Genomic DNA, 21485 nt, shown 5'->3' on the forward strand with positions numbered 1-21485 from the left:
GACACAAGAGCCAACCTCCATGCACTCATAACTATCATGGAAGGTTGCTCAACTACCCTCTCCCCAATAAAATAAACTTTGCCCTAAAAGTACAAAATACAAGGTCTGTGAGGAGGGGTCATACTTGCGAGGCTCTAGGCATCGGTAGTCAGAGTGATGTTGGCACCCTCATCAATAGGTGCTCTCTCTGGTGCAAGGACTATATCAGGTTGGCTACCATCTACTAGGGCAGGAGGCCCACTAGTTGAGGCTTCATACCTCATTGAATCATGTTGTTCCTCTTCTCAAGCCTTCTTCAATTGTCGATGCTCTTCCCTAGAAGTTTCATCAGGGAGTTCACTTGTAGGGTTTTTATCCTTCCCCTTGACCTTTTCTATCTCAGGCCTATCAAGGTCACCCCAAATATCTGTGACTCTCTGAGTGACCGGAGGCATGCTGAACAGATTCATTAGTGAATCTGGTGCAATTGTGGGAGGCAGAGCAACCGGCTTGTCCTCCAGTTTGCAATATCAACTTTCATTTCACCCATCTATGCTTACAAAGAAACAGTATCTACAGATCTAAAGCATTTATCTGGTTATTGAGGTAAGACTCTAAGCCATCCATTTGATTCTTCTACACAGAAAAATCCCGTTTGGAGTTCATTTTGCAAACACTGCTCCACATTATGTACCTGACTCTGGACCACCAGTGGAGTTTTTTCAACTACCTCATCTAGTATGACCTGGTCTACCTTTGTCTGCCACAAGTCTCTAAAAAATGGTAGGCAAAGTGACAAATGTACCTGTAGCAGAAGAAAATGGTGCTGGTGGGGGATGCACTCCCGAAGGTGTCTGGGCTGTCCCTTGTGTCTACTCACTGACTCCCTCAATTTGTGTAGACTCTACAGCTACATGTGGCAACACCACCAATGGTGGTGCACATCCTGCCCTTGAGCCATACAGTGGGTTGGCAACATCTTTAATTTTAGCTACCACAGTGACCTTGGTGGCCTCAACGTATTTTTCCACTAACTTGTTGGGTGGTATATGGGCATAGGTATACAAACTCCTGGTCATGCAAGGAAATGACAGACTTGCTCTATCATTCAGGGAACGATCTCTCATTTCTATAGCAATATGTTGGCATAACCATCTATAATGCAAGCTATTGAGGAAGCCTGCGATGGTGATAAGGTGTTGTCATTCCTTGTTGGCCGCAACTGTGCATGGACCACTACCCACCAGAATTTCGATGGAAATGTCTAAGATCCCTTGGTGATGTGCACATGTGGGTTGGTGTCAAGACCCGAACCTACACTCCAGAAGTGACACGGCGTACCAAACTCCAAAAAGTCTCATATAAGACTCATAGCATTGATGAACATAAGATCATAGGAAAATAGTGCGGAATTTAAAGCTTTTCTTTACAATCAAAGTAATTTTTTTGATAAAAGAAAGTGGAAGTCTTTTTCTATACTTTGTCTCAAACAATCTAAAAACATAAGACTTAACACATTGGAACACAGCCCATACAAAAGCTCTAAACATGAAGTAAAAGACATAAAGGGAAATAATGGGTTCATCCTCGAAACTATGAGGACTCACCAAATCTTCATCTCCTTGCACCATAGAAACCTATCTTCCAAGAATAGAACATCAAGTCCAAACCCTACACTTTGTAGAAAAATTGAAGAAATATGGGTTTGCACGTTAGATGTACTAAGTATGATAGCCATGCAAAAATCATACTTTAAAACGGACATTTGGTTTGAAAACCATGCATTATGCCAATTTGAGAAAATTTCATGAACTTTTTCATAAAAGGCATAAAATACAAGCATAATCAACTTACAAGTCATTTCATCACATTAGAAAATAATCAACATATAAGCCATTTCATCACTTTAAAACAATCACCTTAAGTAACCCCAAGACATACTTTGTACAATGTATGAATGGCGTCCTATACCACCATCCACATTAAGGCCACTAAAAGTGAACTTACCATTCTTCCTTTTCATCTTTAGACCATACTCATCCATAAGGAACATAAACATTTCATAAGTCATGACAAGGAAGTAACTCATAATACATCAAAGTATAGCATGCATCATTATATTTAAGCATATAAGTCAACATTCTTCAATAGCTTCATGTAGATCACATTCATTCATTAGTCATGAAGACATTAGAGAGCTTAATATGACCCTCTCAAAGCCTACTCGTGCAATGCATGGATGGCATCCCATACTACCACCCTCACTTCATATAATTTCTCAAGAAACCATAGAGCACATCTCACATGATGGGAGTAAGCATTTAACCGACATAGGCCATGTGAGCTTAACATGGAATCTGATGTATTATCCCACATCGTATGGGTTGGTCTACTTGCCTAAGGTAGAACCGGTAACATTTTAGCTTAAGTGGATCCACTAGCTAATATACTATGTGGGCACATAGTTATGGAATAGGAAGATGTTCATTGGAACCCGGCCTAACATGGGGAGAGTTTTTATCTTACCATATACACTAGGTGCTTAGCATCCATTCCCGTAGAGTAGTTCATTCACATTAACATTATTGTACTTGAGAGGGACACCAACATTAGGTATACCGACCCAAAGTACATTACACATGAAAGGGCCACCACCATTAGGTCTACCAATTCAAGGGACATTACATGGGTAGCTCATTGAATCCTTAAGAAGGGCCACCAACATTAGATCTACCGATACAAGGTTCATCATTTCACACATGAAAGGGCCACCAATATTGGGTCTACCGATTCAAGGTTTATCATCACATTAGTTTCTAGACTAACCAGGAAGGGCTACCAACACTAGGTCTACCGGTTCAAGACATAACCTAGAATACTTTATCATTCATTTATGGAAGGGCTACCAACATTAGGTCTACCGAATCAAGGTTCATCATTACATTCATTCATAGATTCTTCATGAAAGGGCTACCAACATTAGGTCTACCGATTCAAGACAAAGCCTTACAATAATTCATTACTTATTTATGAAAGGAATGTTACCTACCAATTCAAGATGCATCAATCCACATTACTTTCATTTATAAAAGAAAAGGATGCTTAAGCCTACCATTTCAAGATATAACATTACATTATAGAAACCCTTCACATTCTATCATCATCATTCATGAGCATTAATTGAGAATATGCTTTCAATCATAACACAATTACATTCTAAACATGATCATAGTTCTTTCATTGAGATCACACACATATACTTCACATCATAATCATACATAGATTTTTCATGAAATTTCCTTCCAAGGCTATACATCAATCACAACCCAAACATCTAAGATACTACAATAGATAAGGGAATTAACATGATTCAATAACTAACTCAATATAAACATAAACAATTCAACATACTTTCATGATCAATTAATTCCCAATTACAAATCATAACTTAGGATTTTGGGGGAAAACATGGGTTCCTAGAACAAATTGACCATAATTCATCAATAATTCAACAATCCATTAATAATTCATCATATAAAACCTTTTGAAAATGATTTGGAATTGAACCCATGCATAGATTGAAAACTAGTGTTTTGGGGGGATTTTGGAGACTTGAAATCATTTTTGAATTTGGCTCCTTGAAAGAAACTAAGTCAAGGATGAAGACTACCATACCTTTAGGGAAGAATTTCACATGAAATTGAAGAACAAATCTGCTCCTTGACCCCCTAGACTTGACCTTGAACTTGCTCTTCAATGGAGTTTCTAGAGAGAACTTTTGGAGAAGTGGGTTTCTAATTCGTGATTTGAAAGAATGAATTGGAAAAGGTGTTTTAATACTTTTGAAACCCTTAAAATACTTTAATTAACCAATAATAACCGTCCCCCAACTTAAAATACCTTAAAATGAATTTACCAAAGTGACCCTCCTCTTGGCCGAAACTTGACAATTTTGGAGAGGTGACCTATGAACCCCTACCCACGGACCGTGGGTGGGTCCTCGAGCCGTACTGGCTGTCTGTGGTTTGGTTCTGTGGGTTGCATTTTGGGACCTTGACCCACGGAGGCCATCCACAGGGCGTGGATGGACCTACAGGGAGTAGGTCCCATCTGTGAGTCACAAAAACTTTGACAGCTTTTTGGTTTTCTTGGGGTCTTGGGGTTAGGCTTTAGGGTCCTCCTCAAAGACCCGTTGGGTGGTCCTTGGGGAGTCGTACCTTGACGTTTAACCCGTAAACCCCTTAAACTAATCTTGGGAAGATAGTCTATCACATAAAACTCCATTACAAACTCAAACACACAATCGTTAGGCTCTAGTTTCACTTACTAGTTTTCCGGGTCGTTACATTATCTCCCCCTTAGGAACATTCATCGTCGAATGACACTTTAAAAACTTTAAGGGATAACGACTCAAGACTAGCAGCCCATCATGCATGCAACATTATAAAAAATGCACAAAACTTAGGAGAAAACATCAACTCCTTCTCCAACTTACTCAATGCAACACAAGAAAGTAGGAACTACATCTACAAACTCATTATGCATCATAACTTCAACATTTCTCATTTCATTGGAGGAATTACCTTCTCCAACTCAAATTATTCTCATCATAACATCATTAGCCACATTATGCAATTTCTCTTAAAAGCACATTTAGGCATGTTCAACAATCAACCTCATGAAGAATATAGGCAACTCTACTAAATGCATATCAACATGAGGAACATGATTCATAAAAACTCATTTTCTCATTTAAACATAAACTCATCAAGAACATGCATAACATAAGGAGACCATGGAAACACATAATCACACATGACTCCAAAACATGAAACAAGTTACAAGGAACTCTTGGTCTCAAGCTTGAATAAGAATAGAAGGAAAGAGATAAGGATATTGGAACTCTCAACAACCTTACTATTCAACATACCATCTCCTCCTTAGGAGTAAACCTCATACTAAGGTTAACATGAAAACAACATAGGAATCCTCAATACAGCATTCATAACTATAAGGAACTTATCAATATTCTCATGGAAGGAACTTCTTTACCCCTTCTATTTCTGAACTTGCCGGTCTAAAATCCCAACCGTTACTTCTAAACTAGGAAGGTCCTCATTGAGCAACTCTTGCTCACAAACAACCCTACCAACACTACTCAAGGTCAAAATTCAATTCAACCTAAATCATTAACATCAAGAACACTCCTCGACCTTGCTATCTAAGCACATTTATCTCCCCCCCTTGGGAGCAAGCCTATACAAAATCTTCTAAACATCATTTCTTTCAACATACCTTAAAACTCATCAAGACTAAGTCGGGTTCTAACATCAACTAAACATAACTATAAGCAACCCATTCACACTAAAGACAACATCACAATCTATAACCTCAAATCTAACAAATCACATAACCATAATTGGCATCACAACCAACCTTTTTTCTCCCTATATCCTTGTAACATGAGTCCTTCAAGTGGTCATATTCTAAAGACCATCAGATAAGTAAAAAGAGAGAGACCTTATACAGTTAAACTCTATGGTACGACTTGAAGAATGAGAAGTGAGAATTTTCTAACATCAAATAGCCTCCGATTCATAAATGTGGCGCTCTTCACACTATGAACAAAACTCTACTAGATGCGGTTTGAGACATCCTAAACCATCCCAAAACCTTGTACTATAATACCATGTTTGTCACGACCCGAGCCTACACCCCGGAAGTGACATGGCGTACAAGACTCCGAAAAGTCTAATACAAGCCTCATAGCATTCATGAACATAAGAGCATAGGAAAATAATGCAGAATTTAAAACTTTTCTTTACAATCGAAGTCATTTTTTTCATAAAAGCAAGCGGAAGTCGTTTTCTAAACTGTCTCAAACCACCTAAATCATAAGACTTAAAAAATTGGGACACAACCCATACAAAAGCTCTAAACATGAAGTAGAACACATAAAGGGAAATAATAAGTTCATCCTCGAAACTATGAGGACTCACAAAATCTTCATCTCCTTGCACCATAGAAACCTATCTTCCAAGAATAAAACATCACCTCCAAACCCTACACTTTGTAGAAAAATGGAAGAAATATGGGTTAGCACATTAGGTGTACTAAGTATGATAGACATGCAAAAATCATGCTAAAATAGACATTTGGTTTGAAAACCATGCATTATGCCAATTTGAGAAAACTTCATGAACTTTAGCATAAAAGGTATAAGAAACAAGCATAATCAACTTAAAGACATTTCATCACATTAGAACATAATCAACATATAAGTCATTTCATCACTTTAAAACCTTCATCTTAAGTAACCCCAGCTATACTTTGTGCAATGTATGAATAGAGTCCCATATAACCATCCACACTAAGGACCACATTAAGGCCACCAAAAGTGAACTTACCATTCTTCCTTTTCATCTTTAGACCTTACTCATACATAAGGAACATATAAATTTCATAAGTCATGACAAGGAAGTAACTCATAATACATCCAAGTATAGCATGCATCATTATATTTAAGCATATAAGTCAACATTCTTCAATAGCTTCATTTAGAGAACTCTCATTCATTAGTCATGAAGACATTAGAGAACTCACTATGACCCTCTCAAAGCCTACTCGTGCAATGCATGGATGACATCCCATACTACCACCCACACTTCATAGAAATTCTCAAGAAACCATAGAGCACATCTCACATGCTGAGAATAAGCATTTAACCGACATAGACCATGTCAGCTTAACATGGAATCCGATGTACAATCCTACATCGTAAGGGTTGGTCTACTTGCCTAAGGTAGAACCGGTAACATTTTAACTTAAGTGGATCGACTAGCTAATATCCTATGTGGGTACATAGTTATGGGATAGGAAGATGCTCATTGGAACCCGACCTAACATGGGGAGACTTTCCATCTTACCATATCCACTAGGTTCTTAGCCTCCATTCCCATAGAGTAGTTTATTCACATTAACATTATTGTACTTGAGAGGGCCACCAACATTAGGTCTACCGACCCAAAGTACATTACCCATGAAAGGGCCACCACCATTAGGTATGCCGATTCAAGGTACATTTCATGGATAGCTCATTGAATCTCCAAGAAGGGCCACCAACATTGTGTCAACCGATTCAAGGTTTATCATCACATTAGTTTCTAGACTCATCATGAAGGGCTACCAACACTAGGTCTATTGGTTCAAGAAATAGCCTAGAATACTTCATCATTCATTTATGAAAGGGCTACCAACATTAGGTCTACCGATGCAAGACAAGGCCTTACAATACTTCATTAGTCATTTATGAAAGGAATACCATTGGCATGTCGATTTATATTCATCAAGTCAATACATATTCATTTTACAAGAAGAGGATGCCTATGTCTACCAATTCAAGATATGATATTACATTCAAGGTCACATTTATCAATACAAGAAAAGGAAGCCTTAAGCCTACCAATTCAAGATGCATCAATCCACATTACTTTTATTGATACAAGAAAAGGATGCATAAGCCTACCAATTCAAGATGCATCAATCCACATTACTTTCATTTATACAAGAAAAGGATGCATAAGCCTACCAATTCAAGATATAACATTACATTATAGAAACCCTTAACATTCTATCATCATCATTCATGAGTGTTAATTTAGAATATGCTTTCAATCATAACACAATTACATTCTAAACATCATCATAGTTATTTCATTGAAATCACACACATATACTTCACATCATAATCATACATAGATCCTTCATGAAATTGCCTTCCAAGGATATACATCAATCACAACCGAAACATCTAAGATACTACAATAGATAAGGGAATTAACATGATTCAATAACTAATTTAATATAAACATAGACAATTCAACATACTTTCATGATCAATTAATTCCTAATCACAAATCATAACTTAGGATTTTGGGGGGAAACATGGGTTCATAGAAAAAATTGACCATAATTCATCAATAATGCAACAATCCATTCAAAATTCATCATAAAAAAACCTTTTGAAAGCGATTCGGAATTGATCCCATGCAAAGATTGAAAACTATGGTTTTGGGGGGATTTTGGAGACTTGAAATCATCTTTGAATTTGGCTCCTTGAAAGAAACTAAGTCAAGGATAAATACTACCAGACATTTATGGAATAATTCCACACGAAATTGAAGAAGAAATCTGCTCCTTGACCCCTAGACTTGACCTTGAACTTGCTCCTCAATGGAGTTTCTAGAGAGAACTTTTGGAGAGGTGGGTTTCTAATTTGTGATTTGAAAGAATAAATTCGCAAAGGTGTTTTAATACTTTTAAAACCCTTAAAATACTTTAATTAACCAATAATAACCGTCCCCCAACTTAAAAGACCTTAAAATGAATTTACCAAAGTGACCCTCCACTTGGCCGAAACTTGACAGTTTTGCAGAGGTGACCTACGAACCCCTACCCACATACCATGGGTGGGTCCATGAGCCGTACTGGCTGGCCGTGGTTTTTTCTTTGGGTTGCCTTTTGGGACCTTGACCCACAGAGGCCATCTACGGGGCGCGGATAGACCTACGGGGAGTAGGTCCCATCCGTGAGTCACGAAAACTTTGATAGCTTTTTGGTTTTCTTGGGGTCTTTAGGGTTAGGCTTTAGGGTCCTCCTCAAGGATCCCTTGGGAGGTCCTTGGGGAATTTTACCTTGACGTTTAACCCCTAAACCCCTCAACCTAAGCTCGGGAAGACATTTTATCATATGAAACCCCATTTAAAATTCAAACACACAATCGTTATGCTCTAGTTTCACTTACTAGTTTTCCGCGTCGTTACAGTTGGCTACCCATGACGCTACCTCACTGTCAGTCGCAATAAGCCTAGCAATCAATCTCATGATGCTCTCTCGAGAAACTAGATCATCTATCTCAACTTCACTAGTCACCGAAAGGTGGCGACCTTCATATAAACCTACAGCAGTATGTGCAGTGTATTAAGGACCATGTAGAAACCTATTGCTTATGGTCTATGAAATATCAACTTTCTAGCCCCGAATAACCACGTCCTCTAGTGGGCCTAAATTCAATGTTGCTGCTTTCTTTCCCCTTTTGGATGTTTTTGTGGTCTCCAAATTCATTAGTGTGGCAACATATGAGGAGTAAAATTCTTTGGTCAAGTGTCACCAAAACTATCCTGGCTTTTTAGTCCTCCACTCAAACTGATGTTGTTTGAACAAGGAGTGAATTTCTAGAAAACCCTGAAAGTCAACTTGTACAACTTTTCTTTCTTGGATAACGGGCTCCTGCCAATGCCAATAGACTGGGATACTATTCCTTTGTCAAATAACTCCCTTAAACCAGAATTGCCCAAGTATTTCGGATGACATTAATGAGTAGTTATTGCCCTACTGGGTTATCTTCCCTCTCTCTAACAAACTGCACCACCGAATCATCGATGTCATTCATATCGCTATCTTCTTGACTATCCTGATCTTTTTCTTCAATTTCAACTGCATGTGGGTCATTAGTAGACGCTTGGGAGGTACCATCAGACCCCTGCTCACTCTCAGAACTACCTTATTCCTCTTCAAACTAGGAAGGAGTGTTGTCATGCTGGTCTACTGCCCTGGCTGTCAGAGATCTAGTTTGTCAAGGAGTGTGTTGCTCAATTTCAGTGTTGACCGGTCCTTTGGCGCTTGGAAGCCTTTTATCTTCAAAAAATAGGGTTTGGGTCGAGTTGGGGTGGGTCAGGTTCATTTGGACCGACCTAACCTAGACAAGCCATGAAGTGGCTCATGAAGAGCATCGCGGCCCATGTGGTCCTACGGTTGGACAAGTGAACTTACCTCCATGTTCACAGGAGGTTAAATAGTCTGTCTAATGTCAAATGGGCCATAAAACCTTTCGTGAACATTTTCCCTTTTTTTCTGTGAGTCCACGACATTCTTGCCATCATTTTCATGGATCGTATAGTCTTTCATGGCCCATCTAGTGGCTCGTGATGGCCACTTCTTTCCTTAATTCATTCCTGCACACAGTGACCCTATAAAAATAACAAAATGTATGAAGTTTAAACTACTTATTACAATTACATCTTGGGTTGCCTCCCAAGTAGTGCACAATTCAACGTCACGACGCAGGATACTTGATTACTCAGACTTCATCAATTTTGTATTCCTCAACTATCTCACTTCTTTGACGACCCCATATATGCCTTGACTCGCATTCCATTTTCCTTGAACTTTTCACCTTTTTCATTTTCAAGTTCAATGGCTCCTGACTGAAACACCTGGATCACTTTGAATGGTCCTGACCATTTGGATCTCAGCTTTCCCGGAAATAGACGTAGCCTTGAGTTAAACAACATCACCAAGTCTCCAGGACTAAAAGTTCTTTTCTCAGTATTTTTGTCGTGATACAACTTCATCCTCTCCTTGTACAATGCAAATCTCTCATAAGGCCTCAAGAAAAACTAATCCATTTCATTTCGCTGCTCTAGTTGCATATTTTCTACCTCACTCCAACTCAATTTTAGCTTTTTCACCGCCCACAATGCTTTCTGTTCTAACTCCACAAGAAAATGACATGCCTTTCCAAACACTAACTAGTATAGAGACATACAAATGGGTGTTTTGAAAGTTGTCTGGTATGCCCATAATACATCATCCAATTTCCATGCCCAGTCAATTCTATTGGCATTTATTGCCTTTGCAAATACAACTTTAATTCCCAATTAGAGACTTCCACATGTCCATTTGTTTGTGGATGATATGGCATTACCACTTTATGTTGTTTCACCCCATATTTAGCCAGGAGAGTGCTAAACACTTTATTGCAGAAACGTGAGCCTCTGTCACTAGTAATCACTCTACGTGTGCCAAACTTAGAGAAAATATTCTTCTTTGAGAATCCTGCAACACTCTTGCCATCGTTCTCTGCCAAAGCCAGAACTACTACCCCCATGAACTCAATGCCCCATACATCAAATAATTCAACCTCTAAGATAGGGGTCATAGGTAACTCATGACGATGGGAAATAACTCCTTGCATTTGAATTATGTCACAACCTTTAACCATATGAAATGTGTTTTGATGAATTGTAACCCAGTAATAACCACTTTGGAACACCTTGTGTGCAGTGCGATTTCCCACATGGTGTCCACCAACTGGAGATGAGTGACAAGCTTCTAGAATGCTTAGCATTTCAGCTTCAGGCACACACCAACTAATTATATTATCCGCACAAGCCCTGTATAAGTAAGGCTCATCCCAAAAGTACTTGCTCACATCATGTAAGAACTTTTTCCTTTGTTGAAAGGTCAAGTCCTCGGGCATCAATTCACTTACAAGATAGTTGGGAAAGTTAGCAAACCAAGGAATAAGATCAAGAGTAGCGGCTAATACCTGCTTATTCAAAAATGAGTCATCAATGTCAATTCAACTTCCCCTTTCTTCTTTGCTTCCAGTATGGATAAGTGACTGCTACTTGATTTTCACAACCTCTTCTCCCTATGACCTGAAAGTCAAATTCTTGTAACAACATCAGCCATCTTATCAAATCTCGGCTTAGCATATTTTTTGCCATCAGATATTACAATGCTGCATGGAAGTGTGAACTATCACTTTTGTTCCTAGCAGATATGCTCTAAATCTTTCAAAGCCATACACAACTGCAAGCAATTCTCACTCAGTGACAATGTAGTTCTATTGAGCTCCATTCAATGCCTTGCTTTCATAGTATTTCGGCTGAAAGATCTTGTTGTGCTTCTTCCCTACCACAACTCCTAAATCAACACCACTTGCGTCACACAATACTTCAAATGGTTCCGACCAATCTGAAGCAATCACTACTAAAAAAACAGTGTTTAGCGACGGATAAATCCGTCGCAAATAAACATATATCCATCGCTAAACTATATTTGCGATGGATTAGCGATGAAATGTTGACCGTTATAATTTTGCTCGTAGCTAACCCCTTTGTGATGGCAAAATTGATTCTGTAGCAAGATTAGCGACGATCTAGCGACATATGATATCCGTAGTAAAATGGTAGCGACGGAAAGTTTTGTCGCTAGATTTATATATTTCGTTGCAAATTACATAAATGAATTCGTCGTCCTATAATTTTACAACGTAAATAATTTATCGCTAATCCGTCGCAAACTTTTGGCAACCAATTATTATTTGTCGCAATCCGTCACCAATTTTAATTCTTTAACTATTCCCAAAATTCGTCGCAATATTCCATCGTTAAATTTGTCGTAGGTATAATTCTTTCTATTCATTTTATTTATTTATTTATAATATATAGAAAATGTAAATTATTAAACATCCTAATAATAACAAATATTCATATAACATAAATGTTACTTCATATATAACCCGTGCACCAAAACATATATTCATCTAATATTAAGTCCAAAACATCTACACCAAGTATCAAACATCTAGCAATTACTAATGTTTAGAACTCGTAATTGTTACTGCATAATTTTTTTTCCTTTAACAAAAATCAGATAAGAAAAACTAATGCTAGGAAGAAGAAATATGGTCATCATCTGAAACAACCTTATTAGGCACCATAGGTGTTGCTGATGATGTGTTACCAATAGGAGTATCAGCTGATTGATGTGATAGTAAAGAAGTTACACCTTGTATGCACTCAAGTAATATAGGAATCATGTGATCAGTCAATGTAGGAATCAATTTCTTCACGAACTTATCCATATTTTCCATCGGTGCAGATTGAGAAACAGATGGTGGTATTGATGATGAAGCATCAGATTGAGAAGAGATACAAAGATTTGGTCCATAGTAACTTTTTGCTGGAGTTCCAAGACCATATATTCTTCTCTTCTTTTCTCCACCTGCATCTTGATAATATGTGTCACATTGATCAATATCAGATTCAAACTCAATTTTCTCACGTAATATTTCTTCATATCTTTCCTGCAATAAGTAGAGACATTAAAATTATAATAAAGAATACTAACTATAAGTTTCTCCAAATAAAAAGAATATGAATGTCAAAAGTCGATAATTTTATAAATTCTACTTACATGAACAATTCGTGCTCGCTCATCAACAAAAGATTTTCCATCGTGATCATGTGTGTGGATGTGCAAATGGAGCTCACTTGGTGTTGGGTCTCGACCCTTTTGAATAGCCTACCCAAGAAAAATATATTGCCCCAGTTATGTTATGAACAATATGATATAATTAGGTAAAGTATTTCAATAAACACAAAAAGTCTATTTAATTTCAGTGAGGAACCCACAATTGAGGTCGCCCCTATGGCGGAAATAATGCTAACAATTCAAATTGTGCCTCTAAAGATGAAGGAACCAACATTTGTAAGAATTGAGATATCTTTCATAACTTTCTTATGCAAGTTTCAGATTCAAAAATCGACGACAACGAGCCAAAAACTGTCCAGAATAGTACTTGGTGACAAAGAAAAAGATTCAGATTCAGATTCAAAAATCAAGTTCTATAATAAGAAGTTATTCATATTCAATCTATTGCATGCAATGTCACAAAACAATCTAAAATATTAAGCTCCCTTCTTCTATAAGCAAGACCCATTAAGGCTCTTACAATAAAAAATAGATTCTAAGGCAACTAACTATTATAAGCTTGTAGAGGTAGTACTGGTGAAAATTTTTGGAACAATTAATATGTGCCTATACTCATGTGTTGGATATTTTTATTTAAGTCGAGAATTTATCGGAAATAATCTCTTATCTCACAAAGGTATAAATAAAGTCTATGTACATCCTACTCTCTCTTAATTTTACTATATTACGTGCTAGCGCTAGCCAAATATCCAGGCAGAATATATCTCCATTTTCTTATGCCATCTTGGTAGAGTTCACATCTTTGTACACATTCAGGCAAAGCTTTTACATGTAAAGTTCAAATCTATACATTTTTCCCTGTAACTTTATATTTTCTCTAACCAACTATTATAATGTAGGACTTTCATTTTTATGTTTTTCCAGCCAACATACAGTTCTAGCTAAAGACATCCATCACCCTATACAACAGGCAAAAGTATATGTCAATTTATCTATTTGATTTTGTTCGCCTTATGTCCAAATTTACTATCAGAAAGAGTACAATTAAGAGTTTAAAATCGAAAGTGTCATCAACAACAATTGTATGTTGCACCAAAACAGATGCACTGCAACAACAATCCCAAAACATAATTGAACAAAAAAAAAAGGCACTTCTACTATTTGTGTACTATAGACTTTTAGTAATGACTAGAAGATAAGGAAAATGTATTTTGTCGAAGAATATATATTGCGTGAAATATATACTTACAAGTTTCTTACGATGCTCCCCAATAGAGATAGATCCACCTGTATGAGTTCCGACAGCAGCTTCTCTTCCTCCACGACGATTTTTTTTATTTGTTTCTGACTTTGCAACATTCTCAGGAGCTTGCCAAAGCCTCATCCAATTTTCCCACACAATATCAGTTACATATCCGGGATTAGTTCCGTTCTTTTTTATTCTGGAAATAAAATCGCTATATCGTAGTGATGCCTTAATCTCCCATTGTCTTTTCACTGCATTTTCATTAGTTGAAGAGGAGTTTCATTGAAGTGTTTCCAAGCATCAGAGTCTGATGGATGACGCATTACCCCTTCGTCCTGTGTATGCTCATGACGCCATCTCATATCAGCAGTTGTAGCATGAGATGCATATAATCTTTTTAATCTAGGAATCAAAGGAAAATAATACATTTTCTTATAAGGGACCAATTTCCGCTTACGAGAGCCTACACGACGTTTATACCTCTGATTGCCACAAAATTTACAAGATGTAAGGTTCTCATCATCGCCCCAATATAACATACATCCTGATTCACAACAATCAATCTTCTCAACTGGCAAACCTAAGCTACGCACCAATTTCTTTGTTTGATAATAGTTATCAAGCACTATGTTATCTTCAGGTAAAGAATCTTTCAACAATGGCATCATTTGGTTGTAACCTCTCTGTGACATGTTGTTCTCAATTTTAATGTTTAACATCCTAGAGACAACTTCAAGTTGAGAGACGGAGGAACCGGGATACAATTTTGCATCAGCAGCATGTAGTAAATCATAAAATCTTTGAGACCCAGGATTAGGCTCCTCCTCCATTGGAAGATCAGACGCCTCCTCTATTGAAGGATTGATCTCCTCCTCCATTGAAGTTTCATAAGTATGAGATGACTCATGTTCAATATTGCTTTGAAATTGTCGACTCAAACCTTGATCAAAGTTTGGACCAGCTACATCCAAAACCATTTGTCGGTACGAATTATCATATCCCAATTCAGGTTGAGTTACACCATGCAAATCATTAACATAATACATCTCATCAATAACATCTTCTTCTCCTTGATATTTCCAAACAAAATAGTTCTCAACAAATCCGTATTGAAAAAGGTGATATTTAACCATTTCAACATCCATGTATTTAAGGTTATGACATTTTTTACAAGGACATTTAATGTTGTCACCACTCATACGATTTTTTTGTGAACATGCATATTGAATAAAGTTATTCACACCGGTTATAAAACTGGAGAGTATACCCCCTCGTCCATCCAACCTCTCATACATCCAACCACACTTCAAATTACTCATGTTCCTATAAATTTTAGAATAATCAAGACAATCAGAAATTTCTCTTTTATAAGTTATACAATCTGGATGTCCTCCAAAGAAAAGATCAAATTAAAATACCTTTATGAAAAAGAGTATATCTTTGCACTTTTTAAATCATTCGCCGCCTTTTCTATTAAAAGAAGTGTTCTTGATCACTGTCCAGTTATCTTAAAATATATTATTCTATTAATCTTCAGTTACAAAAAGTGCAATAACAAGAAAATGATAAGTTGCAGGAAGTGCAATGTCAAGGAAAGGTTCATACTGAAATACCTTTATTAGTGCTCCTTTATGTTTTTTTATCACTGTCCAGTTAGTTTAGTATTATTTGACCCAACTATAATGTTATTTTAAAATAGTGTACTCTCTTAAATCCCTACACATAAATGATATGATGATTTGTTCTACTACTAATTCTAGTTTAGGCTAATTAAATGTCAAGTCATTTGATAATTATAAGCCTAAAGTTAGATCATAAAATAAGTACTACACCTGTTGTATTGTACTCTAATTATTGTAAAGTTACAAAAAGTGTGATGCCAAAAAGATAAATACAAATATTACTGCAAACAATCAAGAAAGTGGTTTGAATTTCATTTCTCTTGCTAGTAACTAATTTCTAGTGTTACGATTGTAAATATAATGGAGTACCAAATAAAAATCATACCGAAGAGCTGAAAAGTTGAGAAAAGGTGGACGAAAAGAGAAGGATGCAGGGCGAGTGAAATTAGCGGAACAAGACGAGATTTGAGAACCTTGAAAGATTGCAACGTCAACAAAATCTGTGTATAACATTTTGAAATATTAACCACCATAGCATAATTATCCCATGTCTGCTCACAATCAATACCCTTCTGAAAGTTTCATCAAACATAAAGATGGACAACCCAAAATATTAAACAAACTAAGAGAGATAAGTAGAACTTACGTAAACTTGATATAGTTGTTCTTAGGATAAATAAGCAGCAACACGTTCACGAAGATGCAAAGGTCCACATATTCTCCACAAACTATAATAACACCATATGGAAAAGAAAAAAATACAAACTTAAATATCATTGTATGTTGATCAGGTGAATTTCTTTACATAAATAGAGGAGCACAAAGAAAAGAAACAGAGAAGTAGAGCAGAGAAAGCAAGCAGTTACTTAATAGCTATGAAAAATTGAACTTTGCATACTTTACATTAAATCTAAGATTTGTGAAAAACATGTTAATCTGATTAACCATCAGAGATCTCAATCACTTGTATCTAATCCAGCAGAGTATTACAACGAGAACTCAAGAAAAATCTTTCATTTGATATGGAGCAAGGAAAAAATCTTTAGATACACCAAAATTTGATTGACTTACTGCAGAAATTTAGGTACAGATAAAAATATTGGATGAAAATTTTGCTAGTCTCTTCTTGATTTACTTCCTTGTGTGTGGCAGAAAAAAGTTGATGGCAATAGATGTCATTTTTTATTTTTTTGTTATTCATTTCTTTAATTATGTGTATGAATAGAAAATCATTTTTTGTTTAGTTTATGAACAACTTCTTTAAGTTGATAATGTTAATTCTTATCTAAAACTCTCTTTCTTGAACCATTTTCATTAACTTGTATCTAATTCGACAATGTTTGACAATACGTAAAAATTATAATTGAATCAGCTACCAAATACATATCGAAATTACTAATCGACTATCAAAAATAAACATTTTTTCTTTAAGTCATGACTTTGACAAACCAAGAAAAATGAAATAGAATAAGATAGAGAAAGAGAGCTTACTTGGTTAGCTGTTCTTAGGACAAACAGGCAGCAAACACATTCACGAAGAAACAAAACTCCACACATTTTTCATAAGCTGCAATAAGGCCTTCTAAAATAGAAAAAAAATAGAATTTAAACACCACTATATATTCTCATAAAACGAGTTATACGCCTATACTAAACTTTTCAAATTAACAATTTCAAAATAGAAAAATACAAACAGAAGTTAAAAATAGAACTCAAAGACCCAACAAGCATAGCAAAATGTATTCCTGATAATGCTCAGAATCTTGTTGTTGTTCAAGCTAAACCCAGATAGAAAAAGTGACTACTAACAACAAAAAAGTAGTCTTATTCACAGTTGATTACTAACAACAAAAAGTGATTATGTTAAGATTTGGTTTTGACATCTTTTATAATATCACTAATCTCTTAAAACAAACCCTAATTGCAAAGTGTAACTCGATTATGGAAAAATCATTTTTCTTAGTAGAACCCTTGTCTCATATTTCAAGATTACCAAAACCCACAAACAAAATCAACACAAATCGATAGAACAGATCTTAATATACAAAAAATAAACTCAAAATTAGAGTATACAAAAGTTAGTACAACTCACTTGATTTTGAATTCTAAAATTGATAGAAACTCATTGATTTCTCACATTGAAGAGAGCGAAAGAGCAATTATTTGTAGAGTATTTGAAGAATGGGGAAGCTCAAATCTTTTGTTAGTAGAATTCAGAGGAAATTTTTGTGTGCCCTAACTTATCCCTAAATTTTTATTTTACTTTGCGACGGATTTAACGACACATATAAATTTCGTCGCTAACAAACATCTTTGATTTATTTAGACTGGAAACTAACGACGGATTTTTCTGTCGCTACAAAATATAAAATTTATAAATAAATACAAAAATTTGTAACGATGAATTTTCCCTTACTAATCCGTCGTTCAAAATTAATTCAATTTGTCGCAGCCCTTCTATTGTTAAATTCGTAGGAAATATTAAGGCGCCAACTTTTCGCGCTAATAAATAGTGACGGAATATACAATCTGTCGTCATTCCGTCGCTATAGAATAAAAAAAAATACTTATTATTATTGCGACAAAATATTTATTCCGTAGTTAATCTGTCGTTATATAGCAACGGAATATATTCCGTCGCTAAACGCTATTTTTTTAGTAGTGAATAATCACTGGGGCTAAAATTAATTTTGCCTTAAGACATTCAAAGGCTTTGGTGTATGCTTCATGAAAAGTGAACTTTATCTCCGTCTCTAACAACTTACACAAAGAATGTTCAATTTTAGAGAAGTCCTTAATGAATCATCAATGGAACCCTGCATGGCCTAAGCAGTTACGAATCCCCTTTACAGAAATAAGTGGAGGCAGCTTTTCAATCACTTGAATCTTTGCTCTATCCATCTCCAAACCTTTCTCGGACACTTTATGGCATAAAACTATTCCTTTCTTGACCATGAAATATCATTTTTTCCCGTTTAGCACTATGTTCGCCTCTTCACATATCTGTAGTGCCCTTCTAAGATTTAACAAACAACCATCAACATTGTCACCAACCACAGAGAAGACATCCATAAATACCTCCAAAGTGTCTACAACTATGTCCGAAAAGATGGATATCATACACCGCTGAAATGTAGCAAGTGCATTACATAATCCAAATGGTATGTGTTTGAACGCAAAAGTACCATAAGGGCATGCGAAAGTGGTTTTCTCCTGATCTTCTAGTGCAATTGAAATCTGGTTGTACCCAGAGTACCCATCCAAAAAGTAATACCACCCTTTTCCTACCAACCTATCTAATATCTGGTCCATGAAAGGCATTGGAAAATGGTCTTCCAAGGTCCACTTGTTCAATTTACTGTAATCCATGCACACTCGCCAATCGATAACTGACCTCTGCGGAATCAACTCATTCTTTGCATTCGCCACTACAGTTATTCCACCTATCTTGGGCACACACTTCACTGGGCTCACCCAATGGCTATCAGAAATAGGGTACACCACTACTGCATCTAACCATTTAATAATTTCCTTCTTTACCTCCTCTTGGTGGATGCAATCTCCTCTAGTGCTCTATACTTGGGTTGCAATCTTCCTCCATTTGAATTTTGTGAGTGCAAATACCTGGAGGTATCCCAATTATGTCAGCAATGGTCCAACCAATTGCTTTCTTGAACCTTTTCAACACCGTCACCAATGTTTGCACTTGTTCAACATTAAGATTTGCAGCCATAATAACTAGCAAAGTCTTATTTTCACCTAGAAAGACATACCTCAAATGACCCGGTAGCTGCTTCAATTCAAGCACATGTGGTTCCTCAATAAATGGTTTTGTTGTAGGTTTGTCCTATTTTTCAAATCCAAGTCTAAATTATTAGGAGAATATGAATGTGATCCCATGCCTTCATGTGCATTTAGAGTGTCCACATAATTGACTCAAAAGACCTCATCAAAGTTCATTATTACTGCAACTAGTGTCTCTACAGTAAATCTTTCTTCTATAGATGATTCAGTGACCCTTTCTTCAACTATATCAATCGCGGACAGCACACTCATATCGTGTGGTTGCTTCATCGACTTACACACTTTGAATTTGACCTCTTCATTATTTAGCCAAAATTTTAGCTCCCCACTCTCCACATCAACCAATGCTCTACTAGTAGCCAAATATGGCCTTCCCAAAATTATGGGAACTTCAAAATCCACCTTGCAATCTAGAATTACAAAATCAATCGGAAAAATGAAACTTTCCACCTTGACCAACACATCACAAAAAAGGCCCACGAGCCTCTTCACTGATCTATCTACCATCATCAATCTCATAACAGTAGGCTTTGGGGACTCCTACCTCAAATATTTGTATATTGTCAATGGCATGAGATTGATAATATCTCTCGGGTCACACAGAGCTTTAGTGAACTCGAATGCACCAATAGTGCATGGTATAGTAAATGCACTCGGGTCCTCTTTCTTCTGCACCAAGGACCTTGTAGCAATATCACTACAATTGTGAACATTATTTGTTGGTTCAAAACTTGTCGTCCCGTTCTTTGTTACCAATTACTTCATAAACTTAGCATATTCTGGCATTTGTTCCAAAGCCTCTACTAATGGAATATTTATTGGTAGTGTCCAAAGCATGGATATGAGTCTCATGAATTTTCCATACTAGGATTTCTTCTTGAGCCTCTAAGGGAATGGATGAGGAGGTCTAGGAATCTACTGTAAAGATGGTGATGCCTCTACTGTAGATTATTTAGTTATGTGTGCCCTTTCTTTGGCTCCTAGCAATCTCTCTACTCTTATAGATATCTATGAATCATTCAAAACTTCTACATTTACCTCTTTTTCAGCATTCCTTTCTATACTTTCTTCCTGCTCAATGCTTGCAGGTGTAGGTTTTAGTAGTGATTTACCACTTCTCATGGTGATAGCCATGCAGTGCTCATTTTTCTTTGGGTTTTGAATCATATCACTAGGCATGTCCCATTTTTTCTTTGGTTAAGTGAAGCCGATAGTTTCCCCATCTGCTGCTCCAACTGCTTAATGGAAATTGAATGTGAGTCTACAAGTTGACTCATGCAAGGGAAATCGTTTCTCAACTCTTTGACTCCCACATTGTAGATTCAACTCTCAGTAGAACCTTTGCTAACATGTCCTCCATCCTTGACCTACTAGAACCATTACCTATTCGATCTTGGTTACTTGGAGGTACATACACACCACTGCTCTCATCTTTGTATCCTACCTTGTTTTTCTAACTTCCTTGCTCTGTGTTCCCTAGTCTTTCATATTGACCATCTTACTAATAGTTCCTACTTTGATTTCCAAAATTACAACTCTGGTTGCCCGAGTTAAAATTTTGGAAACCCCCAGGTAGTTCAAATACTTCGCCTCTTCATCAAAGTCAACATCCTGTTCTTCATACTTGTTTGTTGCACATAATGCATTTACCATTTCTAGACTAGCAGTGAGATGCTTCACGATGATATCCATTTGGTTTTTCATGTGGGCCATGTTTGAACTTTGTTTTTCATTTCACTTTCTCTGTTGAGCTGAGAGTTCATAAGTGAACC

General features: G+C 36.6%; 1 protein-coding gene across 1 annotated transcript; it reads right to left on the minus strand.

The window, feature by feature from the left end:
- Positions 1–18870: 18870 nt before the first annotated feature.
- On the minus strand, positions 18871–20892 carry LOC125837573 (uncharacterized). The gene is made up of 4 exons (XM_049516668.1): positions 20752–20892; positions 19855–20115; positions 19534–19756; positions 18871–19373 (listed from the first exon to the last, which is right to left on the minus strand). Exons 1-4 carry the CDS (start codon positions 20890–20892, stop codon positions 18871–18873), a joined length of 1128 nt encoding a protein of 375 aa, XP_049372625.1.
- Positions 20893–21485: the final 593 nt, after the last annotated feature.

The sequence above is a fragment of the Solanum verrucosum genome, unplaced genomic scaffold, assembly GCF_900185275.1.
Source record: "Solanum verrucosum unplaced genomic scaffold, falcon-dt-bn FXZP01000131.1, whole genome shotgun sequence".
Lineage (NCBI taxonomy): Eukaryota > Viridiplantae > Streptophyta > Magnoliopsida > Solanales > Solanaceae > Solanum > Solanum verrucosum.

Excerpts from the sequence above, each read along its gene's own strand:
- LOC125837573 (XM_049516668.1), bottom strand. The coding sequence starts at position 20,892 with ATGCCTAGTGATATGATTCAAAACCCAAAGAAAAATGAGCACTGCATG. Across the intron at positions 20,116-20,751 it reads AAAGGAATGCTGAAAAAGAG|GTGGATTTTGAAGTTCCCAT; the intron begins GTAAATGTAGAA and ends CTAGATTGCAAG. Across the intron at positions 19,374-19,533 it reads CATAATTGGGATACCTCCAG|TGAAGTGTGTGCCCAAGATA; the intron begins GTATTTGCACTC and ends GGGTGAGCCCAG.